General features: G+C 48.3%; 1 protein-coding gene and 1 non-coding gene across 2 annotated transcripts in view; both read left to right on the top strand.

The window, feature by feature from the left end:
• The window catches only part of TXNDC9 (thioredoxin domain containing 9), an 88,261-nt gene extending 73,906 nt beyond the window's left edge, over positions 1-14,355 (top strand). Inside the window, exon 5 of the mRNA XM_063953371.1 lies at positions 13,584-14,355. Within this exon, the coding sequence (XP_063809441.1) occupies positions 13,584-13,704 (121 nt within the window). The 3' untranslated portion in view covers positions 13,705-14,355. The remainder of the gene's footprint in view (positions 1-13,583) is intronic.
• LOC135052757 (5S ribosomal RNA) lies at positions 9,389-9,507 on the top strand. Its single transcript, XR_010242243.1, has one exon. It is a non-coding gene; the product is annotated as a 5S ribosomal RNA (ribosomal RNA).
• Positions 14,356-16,634: the final 2,279 nt, after the last annotated feature.

Genomic DNA, 16,634 nt, shown 5'->3' with positions numbered 1-16,634 from the left:
CCCATTTTAAATTTTAAATCCTTGAACACTTATATAAGAAGGTTCAAGTTCAAGATGGAATCGCTCAGGGCGGTGATTGCAAGCCTGGACGAGGGGGATTCCATGGTATCACTGGACATCAAGGATGCTTACCTGCATGTCCCCATTTACCCTCCTCACCAGGAGTACCTCAGATTTGTGGTACAGGACTGTCATTACCAATTCCAGACGTTGCCGTTTGGTCTGTCCACGGCACCGAGGGTATTTACCAAGGTAATGGCCGAAATGATGATACTCCTTCGGAGAAAGGGAGTTTTAATTATCCCGTACTTGGACGATCTCCTTATAAAGGCGAGGTCCAGGGAACAGTTGTTGATCGGTGTCGCACTAGCTCGGGAAGTGCTACAACAGCACGGCTGGATCCTGAATATTCCAAAGTCGCAGCTGGTTCCTACAACGCGTCTACTGTTCCTGGGGATGGTTCTGAACACAGAACAGAAAAAAGTATTTCTCCCGGAGGAGAAGGCCAAGGAGTTGTCATCTCTAGTCAGAGACCTCCTAAAACCAAAACAGGTGTCTGTGCACCACTGCACGCGAGTCCTGGGAAAGATGGTGGCTTCTTACGAAGCAATTCCATTCGGAAGGTTCCATGCAAGGATCTTTCAGTGGGATCTGTTGGACAAGTGGTCCGGATCGCATCTTCAGATGCATCGGCTGATAACCCTGTCTCCAAGGACCAGGGTGTCGCTGTTGTGGTGGCTGCAGAGTGCTCATCTTCTAGAGGGCCGCAGATTCGGCATACAGGACTGGGTCCTGGTGACCACGGATGCCAGCCTTCGAGGTTGGGGGGCAGTCACACAGGGAAGAAACTTCCAGGGACTATGGACAAGTCAGGAGACTTCCCTACACATAAATATTCTGGAACTAAGGGCCATTTACAATGCCCTAAGTCAGGCAAGACCCCTGCTTCAACACCAGCCGGTGCTGATCAAGTCAGACAACATCACGGCGGTCGCCCATGTAAACAGACAGGGCGGCACAAGAAGCAGGATGGCAATGGCAGAAGCCACAAGGATTCTCCGATGGGCGGAAAATCATGTGTTAGCACTGTCAGCAGTGTTCATTCCCGGAGTGGACAACTGGGAAGCAGACTTTCTCAGCAGACACGACCTCCACCCGGGAGAGTGGGGACTTCATCCAGAAGTCTTCCAAATGATTGTACACCGGTGGGAAAGGCCACAGGTGGACATGATGGCGTCCCGCCTCAACAAAAAGCTAAAAAGATATTGCGCCAGGTCAAGGGACCCTCAGGCGATAGCTGTGGATGCTCTGGTAACACCGTGGGTGTACCGGTCGGTGTATGTGTTCCCTCCTCTGCCTCTCATACCCAAGGTACTGAGACTAATAAGAAGGAGAGGAGTAAGAACTATACTCATTGTTCCGGATTGGCCAAGAAGAGCTTGGTACCCAGAACTTCAAGAAATGATCTCAGAGGACCCATGGCCTCTGCCGCTCAGACAGGACCTGCTGCAGCAGGGGCCCTGTCTGTTCCAAGACTTGCTGCGTTTGACGGCATGGCGGTTGAACGCCAGATCCTGAAGGAAAAGGGCATTCCGGAGGAAGTTATCCCTACGCTTATTAAAGCTAGGAAAGAAGTGACCGCAAACCATTATCACCGCATATGGCGGAAATATGTTGCGTGGTGTGAGGCCAGGAAGGCCCCAACGGAGGAATTTCAGCTAGGTCGATTTCTGCACTTCCTACAGTCAGGGGTGACTATGGGCCTAAAATTGGGTTCCATTAAGGTCCAGATTTCGGCTCTATCGATTTTCTTCCAAAAAGAACTGGCTTCACTACCTGAAGTTCAGACATTTGTTAAGGGAGTGCTGCATATTCAGCCCCCTTTTGTGCCCCCAGTGGCACCTTGGGATCTCAACGTGGTGTTGGATTTCCTAAAGTCGCATTGGTTTGAACCACTTAAAACCGTGGAACTAAAATATCTCGCGTGGAAAGTGGTCATGCTGTTGGCCTTGGCTTCGGCCAGGCGTGTGTCAGAATTGGCGGCTTTGTCTTGTAAAAGCCCTTATCTGATTTTCCATATCGATAGGGCGGAATTGAGGACTCGTCCCCAATTTCTCCCAAAGGTGGTTTCAGCGTTTCATTTGAACCAGCCTATTGTGGTGCCTGCGGCTACTCGTGACTTGGAGGACTCCAAGTTGCTGGACGTAGTCCGGGCCCTAAAAATCTATGTTTCCAGGACAGCTGGAGTCAGAAAGACTGACTCTCTATTTATCCTGCATGCGCCCAACAAGTTGGGTGCGCCTGCTTCAAAGCAGACTATTGCTCGCTGGATCTGTAGCACGATTCAACTTGCACATTCTGCGGCTGGACTGCCGCATCCTAAATCTGTAAAAACCCATTCCACGAGGAAGGTGGGCTCTTCTTGGGCGGCTGCCCGAGGGGTCTCGGCTTTACAACTTTGCCGAGCAGCTACTTGGTCGGGGTCAAACACATTTGCTAAATTCTACAAGTTTGAGACCCTGGCTGAGGAGGACCTAGAGTTCGCTCATTCGGTGCTGCAGAGTCATCCGCACTCTCCCGCCCGTTTGGGAGCTTTGGTATAATCCCCATGGTCCTTACGGAGTTTCCAGCATCCACTAGGACGTCAGAGAAAATAAGATTTTACTCACCGGTAAATCTATTTCTCGTAGTCCGTAGTGGATGCTGGGCGCCCGTCCCAAGTGCGGATTGTCTGCAATACTTGTATATAGTTATTGTTTAACTAAAGGGTTATTGTTGAGCCATCTGTTGAGAGGCTCAGTTATATTTCATACTGTTAACTGGGTATAGTATCACGAGTTATACGGTATGATTGGTGTGGCTGGTATGAGTCTTACCCGGGATTCAAAATCCTTTCCTTATTGTGTCAGCTCTTCCGGGCACAGTATCCTAACTGAGGTCTGGAGGAGGGTCATAGAGGGAGGAGCCAGTGCACACCAGGTAGTTCTAAAGCTTTCTTTAGTTGTGCCCAGTCTCCTGCGGAGCCGCTATTCCCCATGGTCCTTACGGAGTTCCCAGCTTCCACTACGGACTACGAAAAATAGATTTACCGGTGAGTAAAATCTTATTTTCCATTTACACCGGACGGTAGGAAAAATTGGGAAGAACCCCCAGCCGTAGATGTATCAGTCTCCAGCCTCTCTGAAAAGGTGGTATTGCCTGCCCCTGAGTCTTTCCAACTCAAGGACCCTGGGGATAGGAAAATAGAAACTACACTTAAGTCTATTTACACAGCGGATGGCATATCACAAAGACCTGTGATAGCGGGTTGCTGGATGTCTCATGCCATCCATACCTGGGCGACTCACATTCAAGAGGGCCTTGCGGGGGATATGCCACTGGTCACTAAGGTGACCCTCCTAAAAAACATTTTAGACACTGCACGCTGTCTCAAGGAGATAGGCACTATTAATGCTAGAACTACTGCCATGGCAGTGTCATTGCACACAGCTTTGTGGCTTCGTCAGTGGATTCCAAGTGCAGTGTAGAGTCTCTCCTTTTCTTAGGGGAGTGGCTCTTAAAGGCTGAGTTAGATACATGGATTTCTAAGATTACTGCAGGGAAATCCACGTTTCTCCCCTCTGGGGCCCCGCCAGCTAGGCATTCCTACCCGGGTCCGTCTACCCAGTCCTTTCTATCCGCCAGATTCAGATCAAGAGCCAGAGATGCCTCCAATGCTGCACCAGAGGTAAGACAAGAAAACCAGCTGCTGCTGTGTCCCAGGAACCAAGCACCAGTTCAGCTTCCACAAAAGCCTCAGCATGACTGTGCCTCCCCACCCCGAGGGGATCTTGAGGTGGGAGCTTGTCTGCGTCACTTCAGCTGCATCTGGGAAGGATCCTGCCAGGATACCTGGGTAAAGGACCTCATTTCCCAGGGCTACAAGCTGGAGTTCGACAGTGCTCCTTCCCAACGATTTTTCAAATCGGGCTTACCAGCTTTGGAAGATACACTGGTTACGCTGCAACAGGCTATCCTAAAGTTGGTCCAGTCCCAGGTCATTGTTCCAGTACCACTGCTACAACAAGGACAGGGTTACTACTCCAACCTGTTTGTGGTACCGAAACCGGACGGTTCGGTAACGCCCATTCTGAATCAAATCCTTGAACCCTTACCTCAAGGTTTTCAAGTTCAAGATGGAATCCTTGAGAGCAGTGATTGCGGGCCTGGAAGAACGGCAGTTCATGGTCTCTCCGGCTATAAAGGACGCTTATCTCCGTATCCCGATTTGGCCGCCTCACCAGGCTTACCTGTGGTTTGCCCTGCTGAACGATCACTACCAGTTCCAGGCGCTACCCTTCGGCCTGTCCACAGCTCCAAGGGTCTTCACGAAGGTTATGGCGGAGATGATGTTCCAGCTCATGGGGTAAATATTGTCCCTTACCTGGACGATCTCATGATAAAAGCGAGATCCAGGGATCTTCTGCTGCTCAATATAGACCGCACTGTTCAGCAGCTGTCACAACATGGGTGGATCCTCAATTTACAGAAGTCCCACCTGGAGCCTTCTCAACTGCTCCTGTTTCTGGGAATGTTTCTGGATACTGTGACTCAGAAGGTGTTCCTCCCGGAGGACAAAGCAAGGACACTCCAGGAGATGGTACGACTGGTCCTACGGCCTACTCGGTTATACATTCATCTATGCATAAAATTGTTGGGAAAGATGGTAGCTTCATACGAGGCCGTTTAATACGGAAGGTTACATGCCAGGACATTTCAATTGGATCTCCAGAGCAAGTGGTCCAGATCACATCTTCAGATGAATCGGATAATGCGTCTGTCACCTCAGGCCAGGATCTCCCTCCTGTGGTGGCTACAGTCCTCCAACCTACTGGAAGGTCGCAGTTTTGGGATTCAGGATTGGATCCTCCTAACGAGAGATGCGAGTCTGAGAGGATGGGGAGCTGTCACCCAAGGGGCTCAGTTCCAGGGCAGGTGGTCAATCCACGAAGCCCTTCTTCCAATCAACATTCTAGAACTTCGGGCGATCTACAATGCTCTGCTTCAGGCCTCGCCTCTGCTCCGGTATCGGGCGATCCAAGTTCAGTCGGACAACGCCACGGCGGTGGCTTACATAAATCGACAAGGAGGGACAAAAAGCAGAGCTTGCATGCGGGAGGTGTCAAAAATACTCCTCTGGGCAGAAAGAAACACACAAGCGATGTCCGCCATCTTCGTTCCGGGGGTGGATAACTGGGAAGCGGATTTCCTCATTCGCCACAATCTCCACCCAGGAGAGTGGGGTCTCCACCAACAGGTGTTTCAACAGATCATCGACTTGCGGGGCTGCCCACAGATAGACATGATGGCTTCTCGGCCCAACAGGAAGCTTGCCTGGTATTGCTCAAACGAACCAGGGACCCTCAGGCAAGGGCAATAGATGCACTGAAGTCTCCTTGGCCTTATCAGTTGGTCTGTTTTCTCCGATTCTGTTGATCCCAAGGGTGCTCAAACGAATCAGGGAGTCCAAGCAATTCTGATTGCCTCAGAGGGCGCGGTACGCGGATCTTCTGGACATGTCCGTGACAGACCCTTGGCCTCTGCCACTGAGAAAACGGTGTGGTCTTCTGCAACAAGGACCGTTCGTCTACCCGGACTTACAGCGACTTCGTTTGACAGCTTAAAAGTTGAGCGGAATGACCTAGTTCGCAAAGGCCTTTCCAAGAAGGTTATTGCAACTGTGATTCAGGCCAGAAAGCCTGTAACGTCAAAACACTATCATCATATCTGGAGGAGATAGGTCTCCTGGTGCGAGGAACGCACATATCCACTTGCAGAATTCCACTTGGGACATTTCTTATGTTTCCTGCAGGCTGGTGTGGATAAGGGCTTATGTCTGGGTTCCCTTAAGGTCCAGATTTCAGCACTCTCAATTTTCTTCCAGAAGAAGTTGACAGTGTTGCCAGAAGTTCAGACCTTCTTGCACAGAGTTCTCCGCATACAACTTCCATTTGTGCCGCCCATGGCACCCTGGGACTTGAATGTGGTATTGGAATTTCTACAGTCCTCCTGGTTTGAACCTTTGATGGTAGATGACAGGTACCTCACATGGAAGACTGTGATGTTACTGGCCCTGGCTTCTATTAGGCGTGTCTCCGAATTGGGGTCCTTATCGTGTAAAATTCCCTACTTGGTCTTTTGCGAAGACCGAGCTGAGCTCAGGACTAGACAGCAGTTCCTGCCAAAGGTTGTCTCTGCATTACGTTTAGATCAACCAATTGTAGTCCCATCAAGTTCTGGTACATCTGCTCCTCCGGAGTCGTTAGATACTGTGCGAGCCTTGAAGATCTATATCAGGAGGACGGCTCAGATCAGGAAGACGGATTCCCTGTTTGTGCTCTATGATGCGCAGAAAAAGGGTTTCCCTGCTTCTAAGCAGTCCATTGCTCGTTGGATTAGGCTGACTATCCATCAGGCCTATGTGTCGTCAGCCTTACCCGTTCCACAGCCTCTGAAGGCCCACTGCAAGATCGGTGGGGTCTTCCTGGGCGGCTGCCCAGGGAGTGTCGCGCTTGGAAATATGTCGAGCTGCTACCTGGTCGGGGAAGAACACCTTTGTGAAATTCTGTAAGTTTGATACCCTGGCCAAAGAGGATACTCAGTTTGAGCAGGCGGTACTGCAGGCGTCTCCGCACGTTCCTGCCCGTTCTGGAAGCTTTTGGACATCCCAATCGTATTAAGTAAACCCCAGTATCCCTTATGGATGCTAGAGAAAACGGGATTTTAATACCTACCAGTAAATCCCTTGCTCATAGTCCATAAGCGATACTGGGCGCCCGCCTCAGTGCGTTGATTTGTCTGCAGGTTTTTCTTTCCAAAAGTTACCTGTTCAGCTGTTGCTGTTTTTGTTCCAGCCAAAGCTGGTTGTTTTTTGTTATGGTGTGCTGGTGTATGAATCTCGCCACTCCTTGTTATGTTGCTTCTCTCAAGTATGTCCATTCTGCTTCGGGCACTATTTTACTTATAGCTGCCTGTGGGAGGGGGCATAGAGGGGAGGAGTCAGCAAACCCAATTGAAGAAATTTAAAGTGCACCGGCTCCTTTGGACCCCATCTATACCCCATTGTATTAAGTGAACTCTAGTATCCCTTATGGACTTTATGAAAGGGATTTACTGGTAGGTATTAAAATACCGTTTTTTTTCCTTCACATTCCGAATCGAGATATGTGGGTTCGGAGTTACTCTGTTCTTAACCCCAAATTAGCGCATGTTCAGTTTTGTCTGGATTTTTCTTACTGGCTATCCAATACACGTGACAACTGTATAGCTAATAAGATGCCATTTTGAGACCCGAGTAAATCCGAACCCTCCTATATCGAATTCCATTTGTCTTTTTCAATACAAGTTGTTCTGCGGTGATCATTTTCCAGGATCTTGTAAGGAAGCAAGGCAGATTATCATGTTTTGTAATCGATAGAATTAACTCCAAAAAGTTGAACCGCTACAGTATATTAGGGTTCTGTGTTTTGCTTTTTTTTTTTATAACCACATTAGCTACAAGGCTGATTGGTATTGTCCTGCCCTAGTACAGGAAACAATAGTAATTGTATATATAGTTGTATTTTTAATTATTAATATTATTTGCTTCCTATTATTTCTCCTTCATCCACTAGGGGCCACTGGAGTGTAGTTACAATGGGGAGATAGTAGGTGGTATTGGTAGCTGGCACTTTAAAAATTCTCACACTGTGGCTAGCTCCTCCCCTACTATCTCCCCTCCAAGCCAGTCTTAGTTAAGTGCCCGAGGTAGCTGGTTCACTTGGGTTTAGCTGAAGAATTTTCTTCTTTTTTCTTTATTATTTTATTTTTCTTACACACACTCACAGACTGGCAGCTCTGCCACTGCCAGTCTGCACCGTGGGAGCTGCCGGCGGGGTCCCATCGCAGCTGCGTGCGGCTAGGGATGGGCCCCGGCTGAGGGAGACACTGAGCTCTCCTGAGTTGGCGGACACCGCTGCGTGCGGCGCGTGTCGCGGCCACTCCATCCAGCAGAAGATTCCGGCAGCATGGCAGCGGTGAGTATCAAAAATGGTCGGACACCGCTGCGTGCGGCTTGTGTCGGGACCACCCCACCACAGAAGATTCCGGCTGGACGCCGCTGCGTGCGGCGTGTGTCGGGGCCGATCCACCAAGAACACAGTGGTGAGTGAAGTATACTTTATTTGTGGTGGCTATGTATGTTTTTAGAGCAATCTGTTTATTGTTGTACAACCCACTCCAGAAGGGCTCTCTGGGGCTGTAATGTACTTTATTGTATCCTTACCTGTCCTCCTCATGGAGAAACAGACAGGATGATTGGGGGAGGCTGAGTATGTGTTTATACAACCCTGACTGAAAAACGGGTGTGTGTCATTCTGATAACCCTCTGCTCCCCCAGCTCCCCGCACCCCCCGCACAGATCCCCACTCAGCGCGACTCACAGAGCCGGCACAGGGATCCCGCTCGAGCGCAAAGCAATGTTTAAATTTGGCGCCTTGTACGGAGGGGGCGGAGCTAAGTCCCGCTCTGTACGACTCGCGCTCTGTTCAGCGCAACACTCCCCGGCGGCGGCTAGCAGATACAGGGCTCTACTAGCGCTGTATAGCGGGCTCAGCGCTCCCCGGCGGTGACTCGCAGGCCCAGCGGAGGGTACAGCTCGCTTCCCGCTTAGTTTTGCAATAAGGCGCCATAGCCGGGGGGCGGAGCTAACTCCTGCTCTGTACAGCGGGCTCAGCATTCTCCGCTCCCCGGCCACTGTTATAGTGTAATAGGCATTTATGTGAGTTTAATGCACATGGTGCTGGGGAGAATGTGATATAGTCAGAGTGGCTCAGCACTAATCCAGTTATCCACTATATAGATTTTATCGCATAGCCCAGAGGAGTTTCACTCTGGCGGCCATTTCCTCCCTGCACAGACCTGGCTTCATATTTGCAGTGTCTCCTATAGCCCAGTGGGCTAATCTTGCATACTCAGAGACAAATACAAATAAAGTCCCAGGTATATTAACAGTTAACCCGCTTTACTCAGTGGGCTCCCAGGTCTCCCCATCGCTAGGCAACAGCTCTGGGATTTGTAACTTTTCGATACTTCAGGCTGCTGAAATATAGATACATTCCTCCTGCAGTAGAGTCCTCTACCCAGCATTTTCCTACTTGCAAATCAGGGAACCTGCTCTATTACAGTAGCTGGGACTCAGCTCAATAATAATTAAAAGGATCTACTGTGCAGTATTTATTTACCTACGGTGTGTGTGTATATATACATATATAGTTATGTTTGTGCATGTATATATATAGATATATATATTTAGGTGCGTGTAGGTATGTATATAGATAAATCCATAAAATACCAGATATAGGGGATAAAAGCCTACGGCCACACCACCCTGAACACGCCCGATCTCGTCTGATCTCGGACACTAAGCAGGGTCAGGCCCGATTAGTACTTGGATGGGAGACCGCCTGGGAACACCAGGTGCTGTAGGCTACTTCCGCAATGTTTTCTAATAACAACATCTTGCACATAACATTTTCCCCCATCTTTCTCACAGGCTGGTCACCATTTTGAAAAGCCAGCGGAACCTCAGAGAAACATCTGGTGCACCTTAATTAGCGGTACACTAAATACAGGGCGGGGTGTTGCCTTCCCTTTATTATTCCTTCTTGTCACTAGTTACTAATGCTATTTGTAATTGTGGAATGCGTGTAAGGCATCAGACAAATAGCGCTGCGGCTCAGTACGCTAGTAGCGGGTATCTGAACAGGGGTTTGAATCCAAACAAAACTTTAAGGAGAACTCCTATAGCCTAGGGCTAAGACTCCTGTCCCACAGCGCAGCGTTGCTGGTTCAGGTCTCCGCTGCTCCAGAAAGTTTATTTTAATCGTATCGGTCACTACACATTATAGTGCAGACCTTACGTAGGGCTCTGTTTATTTAACCCACCTTTTCTCCTTTCGTTTGTCTCTCCTGGGATAGTCGAAGAATTCCCTCTGAGGTGTGAGGTATGCGGCGGAGCCATCTGCTTCGCCCTCCACGCACCTGCACACCCCTGTTTGATCAATGATGCAGGTAATGTCACTATTATCCAGACAATAGCTCATCAGGTAAGCCCTTGGACTTTGGTTTCCAAGGTCACAGGATCAAATCACAGCGGGACCAAACACACCTTTCCAAAAATAAACTTTGCTAACATTCCATGCATTACTGATGTCTGTTTTCTGTGGATCTGAACCAGTGTCTCAGAATATACAGGTACATAATACAGCAGTTCATCTGATACTGCAGGTAAAGGAGGAGGACACGTCAAGTCCATCAGGGTTCCACGCCATTGACGAAAATGACAGCGACTGGTTCAGTTTCGGATGAGCTGGGCAGGCTCCGGTAGGCGGCCGACAGACACCCGAATACACAATATCAGGTATCAAACAAGGTTTGTTTTCCTATCTTTTCCCCGCAGATGGCAGGAGATGGTATCAGAACCTCTCTAAGGTATACACCTCGGTGTATCGCCGGTCCATCAAGCCGCCGTTTTCCTGAGGCAACCTTGCTCAGGGATCCATCGACATATGCGGCAGCATGGTTCTACCGTATCCGGAGCAGGTAGGTTGGGGAACAATTGTCCTCTAGGTTACAGGATGCTTCGCATCAGGATCAATTGATACTTTGATACAGGTCAGAATCACGATTCTGCTTTATGTTCCTTGGAGGTCTCCATGTCTACAGACTCGGACCCTGCATCTTCGCTTGGGCTGTCTTAACCCGACGACCTCTGGGGCTGCGACAGTGACAAGTAAACATGAAATCCTACGGGGCAGATGGTTCTGGGGAAGGAACTTTCTGCAGGATTTCTTGAACCAATGGAGGTAGGTCCACTTTGATTTCTCCTACTACTGCCCCAGCTCCAAGACAGACCTTTACTGGTCTTCCCTTTAGATTTTTTCGTGCCCTTTCAGGTTTTTGACTCCACACGGGTGATATCTTCGTCGCCAGGGGTTCTCAGGGTAAAAAGGCTGAAGCAGAGGTTCAACATCCTCAGTCCAGTCTGATTTTATGTCATCCTATACACCCATTACACCTGCAGGGTCCCAGGGTAGGCGCAGGTCGATGGGAGAAGGCTTGGGCGGTTACAACCGTCTCAGGAGTCCCTCGGCATGGGTCGGCTGATTTACGATGACAAGAGAGTCATACTGCAGGCTGCGCTCCATAGGTTTCTAACCGCAAAGGGTGTTGATCCCTGTTTTACACATATCATTTGAATTAGGACAGTTCTCAGGCCTTTGTTTTCTTTTCACGTTCCGAAGCCAAGTGGCTCGGACAGGCCTATTCTGGCCTTACAATCCTTTTAGTCTGTGATTGCTAGTTTAAACAAGAAAGGGAGTTTTACGTGTCCCTTGTCTTCAGAGATGCCTGTTTACTGATTTCCGTTGGACAGGCTTTTCTCAGATTCCCCCTTAACAGGATTCTCATTTTCACTGTAAGTCCTTTACTCTTCTCTCTTCCGCTCCCACAGAGTTTAGGAAGATAACAGAATAACTCTTTTTCAAGGGCAGTGGGTGACGTTGGTTCCCTAATGGGACAATTTACTGCTACTATCCCACTCTGTACATTAGGTGGCTTCTGAATATCCGGAGGATCCACGAGCTTCTGATTCGACACAGATCCAATTTATGCTCCGCATAGACGTTTCTCAACACGGTCCGTCAGAGGTTTTTTTCATTCCTCGGCACCAGAGACTCTATTTCTTCAGTCAAGTTGCGACGTAATGAGTGGTCGCCTCCATTCCTCTCGGAACGTGGGACAACAATCTTGTTTCCAGATCAAGCCACCAGGTCAGACTCCTGGGTGAGGGAACATGCCCCGGAGTTTTGTCAGCTGGTCCGCTGTGGGCGGAGATTTCGGATCGACCTCAGGGCGTTCTGACTGACTCTTTAACCCTTTATTACTCTCGGACGGCAGTAGCCGTGGAGGCCCTCAGGGCTCCGGGGAGTTTTCTGGTTATTCTATCCTGCCTCCTTTTCTATTTCTACTTCATGTTCAGTAACACAGGAGGGGATTATGCGTGCTAGTCCTCTCGGTGGCGCTGGTTGGGCCACGCATGACTTGAAGATACAGATACGCCTGTTGTCAGTAGAGGAGCCTTGGCTCCTACCTCGACTGGACTGTCTACTTCAACAGGCTCCTTTTTTTTTTTTCTCCTTGTTCAATTTTACACTGGTTTCGGTTACCCGTGTGACTGTTCACGAGACCTCAGAAGGGAGGAGTTCCCTAGTTCGGTTAGGCCTACTGGGCTCCGATTTCAGAAGTCTATTACCTCTTCTCGCTTTTGCCACTTTGGGAAAACTTTATGGAGCATAATGAAGATAAAAGGGGGTTTTTCCCCCTTCTTCCAGTTACCATTCATCTTTGGTTTCTCTGGGAGGTTTTTTGCTCCGCTGCGCTTCAAACCACACTGACCGGAATTTTAGGTCTCTGCCTTTTTCGCTTTTCTTCCAAATGAGATTAGCCTAGCGGCCGTAAGTTCGGCCTCTTGTTCAGGGAGTACTCTATTGGCAACTCCCCGGGCTCGGCTTCGGCCTCAGCGGTCGTTTCTTCCAGAGGGGAGGTCCATTTTTCATATAAATCTGACACTAGTGGTTTTCAATCCTCTCTGAATGTTGTCAGGGCTCGTCAACTCTCTCTACAGAGGTCTCAGGCTATTCGATGAAGTGTTTTTTCTTCTTTGCTCTGGACGATGCTCCCGTACTAAATAGCCGGGGCCCCAGCATATGCTGGACAGTTGGATACATCTGATCATCAGACAGTCTTCTTGGCGGTTACTAGGGAACCTCCGTTTTCCAATTCAGCGCGCTTTACGCGCATTGTAAGACCTTCGTGGGCAGCCGCCCGCGGGGTCTCCATGAATATTTTGTCGGGCGGCTACTTGGTCAAACCGACATTCGTTTTGTCAAATTCTACAAGTTTGACACTTTTACGGCCTCTGCATCACTGTTTGGCCGAGCAGTTTTTACAGGACTCTCAGCGCTTTCCCACCCGTTTTTTGGGAGCTCTGGGACGTCCCCATTGTAACTACACTCCAGTGGCCCCTAGTGGATGAAGGAGAAATCAGGATTTTGGTACTTACCGATAAATCCCTTTCTCCGATTCCACAGGGGCCACTGGACGCCCGCCCAGCGCTGTTTCTCCTGATTTTTGTTTGATTAACGATTGCAGATCACCATATGACTGCTTGTTGGGTTCAGGCTAGCCTGGTTTTTTGTCAGGTTCTGTTCCAGGTTTAGTTTGTGTTCGCCTGGTTTACAGGGCGTCGTTAACCTCCTCTACCTTACGGTTTGTTTATTACAGCTCTCCTCGGGCACAGTTTAACGTAGACTGGCTTGGAGGGGAGATAGTAGGGGAGGAGCTAGCCACAGTGTGAGAATTTTTAAAGTGCCAGCTACCAATACCACCTACTATCTCCCCATTGTAACTACACTCCAGTGGCCCCTGTGGAATCGGAGAAAGGGATTTATCGGTAAGTACCAAAATCCTGATTTTTTAAACCATTAATTATATTTGTGTTGTAGTGGAAATTTAATGGAACCCCCATTCCAAAGTCAGAATAAATCTGGCAGTAAATTCAAGAAACTGGAAAAGAAGACTATACGAGGAAAGACGTATGACTCAGACTCTGACGAGGATGATTAGATACGGCCCTTTACCGGACATGATTCACGAAGAAGGCTCCAAGATCTGATAGGTCACACAATTATCATTACAGTTTTGCAGACACATTGGTCTCTAAATTAGTCACACAAGCTTTGTTTCTTGCTTGAAGTTAGCACTTCAAAGCATTGGAATTAGATTTGCACTAAACGGTCTATTAAATGCAAGTTGTTTCTAAGAGAAAAAAAACAAAGTTTTTTACTTTGGGCCAAAATATTCATGTACTACAAAACAAAAATACAGTAATATTATCCCATCAATGATTACAGATTATGTATTTTTATGAAAAGCTTCATTCATATGGCATTTGAGGAGTCTGCACTTCACTTCAATTTATTACATTAATAACATTTATACCTTTTTGTAGTCGTTTACATAGCAGGTTGTTCCTAATTGTGTGCACCACAGTAGAATGTTTTTGTAGACATGTGATGGTTTCCCCCATATGGGAGTGGAGTGAAAATTTGTAACCTGTTTCAAGTTGCATTCATTTATTCCAAGGATGACATTCTTAAAAGAACAACGGGGCCTTATTAGATATATCAGCATCACAATGAAAATCGTTTTTCATGTTAAAATATTCCTTTTTTTACACACAATTTGAAATAATAAAGTTTGAAGCAGAGGAACTCAGATTTGCCTTTGTGTTTTATTTAACCATTTTTCACAGCATAATGTAGGAATTGAATTTCTGCTGCGCGGTACACTGGGCTCCACAAGGATAGACATTGGGGTGTAGAGTAGGATCTTGATCCGAGACACCAACAGGCTCAAAGGTTTGACTGTCCCCAGAATGCACAGCGCCGCCTCCTCTATAACCCCGCCTTCCTGCACAGGAGCTCAGTTTTGTAGTTGGTGCTGCAGTAAGCAGGCACATAACAGAGGGGCTGCTCCAGGCAGCCCTAAGAAGAGCTTTTTTTGAAGAAAAAAGTGAAGACTACAAGGGCAGCAGCGGTGGTAAATGTCAGAAGACATTCACTGCTGTAGCTCCAGCTCTCCCCAGTGGCGCTGTACACTACCGAGTCCTGGTTGCCGGGTAACTACAGCAGGAGGCTCCGGTTTTCTTCACGTCAGGCACACACAACGGGGGCTCTCCGGGATCGCGTGGCCGCGCTTCGGGAGGTGGTGAGTGGGTCCCGCTTGCGGGACCCGGTCTTTATCGCGATCTGGCGCGGTCAGTGGGAGGCAGGCCGCGCGCGCTGGCGGTGGACACTGTGGCAGTACAGGCAATCCCACTAGATCACCAGGGCATGGGTGCAGGTCAGGTTTTCTCTCTAAACCATTTTCAGTAGCCCACAGTACCCGGTGGTTTTGCCAGCAGGGGGGTAAGGCTTAGATCTGAAGCCCCAGGGCGCCATTTCCCGCAAATGTTCCCGCCCTGGAGCTGCATATCTGTCTCTCCCTCACTCCCTGTCAGTGTCTGGGCGCCATTATCTCTCAGCTTCACTGTTCTTGGGACTGCTTGGGCAAATCCTCCTGTGTAAAGCCGCCTGGTTGTCAGTGCTGTGACTTTACATGACACTTAAGTATTCTACCTGCCTTTTTAGACAGTGCTAGTTAAGAAAGAGTGCATTTAGTCAGGGTTTTCTAGTACAATTACCCTATGATATTCATCCAGTTCTTACTGTGCAGTGTTAGCTATATTGACTATATAGCTATATATATAAGCTAGTCCAGTGCAGTATTATTGTTAGTAATAACCTATGCATTGTACAAACTGTGACTATCTGTGTGTGCATTAGATAGCTGAGTGGTGTCCATTTCGTGTCTTTCACTGAACTTTGTATTTGGTGTTTGTATGTGAGAAATAATGTATCTCTATGATCTGTAAATACCTTTATAAGTCACAATGCTTAGTATAACAGATGGTACAATAATTCATATATAATCGATGATATTGTGATTACACATAAATGCCCTTATTTGCAATCGTAACATGCATATTGTGTGAACATCCGATGTATAGGGAAAATAAACACAAGATGAAATAAAATATGGTATTGCCGTGTGATGAATATCCTAAAGAAAAGTCTTGTGAGAAAAGGAGTATCTTTGTTCCAGATATATAAGAGTCAGTCTTTATCTGAAGGGATTTCCTTTCCCCTCAGTGTGAGTCTTAAGCAGTGTGCCCAGAGGCGGTTCTTTGTCAATAATTGATCGTAGGTGGAGGTCGTGTTCTGGGAGGCCGGCGTCCCGGCCTGCCAGGTGCAACTTACCCTCACGATGTGATGTTTAGTTCTTTGTTCACTCTGTGATGAGTGATGATGTGGCCGCTTGCGCTGTATCCGTCCCCGGTGGTGCTCCTCAGCAGACAGAGCTGGAAGCCTTCCTGGCTCTGCTGCTAGGCTGCCGGGTCCCGCCGGAAGCCGCACTGAACAACCGGAAGTTGCGTTGCCGCAACGCTCCGCTTCTTCCTATGTCCTGTGCGGTCTCAACGGCCGCTCCACTCGCCGGCCGGCGAGGAGTCTTGTGGATGTAGTTTGCGGTGATGTGCTGGCAGGCTTGAGGTGTTTGCATGGATCTATACAAAAAATATGGGGTGGTCCACAAGCGCTGCAGATAATAAATGGATGGTTCTCAGTTTCTCAGAACCATATACGACTTCATGGAACACATGGATTCTTCCAATACGTATCACTTCACAACTTCTCAAAGGTTCGCACCTTACGACTAACCTCCTCAATACGGGATATATACATCAAAAGGTTTCTTTAGACAGTCTTCTCATCTATACTTATTTCTCCAAGGTCACAATGATTCCACAACCCGTCCCTTAGAGGGGGCACTCACCTTATTGATGTGCCCTATATTCCTTGAAAGGTATCTTTATTGGCAGCAGGCCTCAAAGTTTCCACTGGTAACCAACGATTTTGTAGCAGATATGTGGATAAATCACAAAAAGGGTATCCAAA

Source organism: Pseudophryne corroboree, chromosome 2, assembly GCF_028390025.1.
Source record: "Pseudophryne corroboree isolate aPseCor3 chromosome 2, aPseCor3.hap2, whole genome shotgun sequence".
Taxonomy (NCBI): Eukaryota; Metazoa; Chordata; class Amphibia; order Anura; family Myobatrachidae; genus Pseudophryne; species Pseudophryne corroboree.
This window is presented reverse-complemented; position numbering and strand designations above follow the sequence as displayed.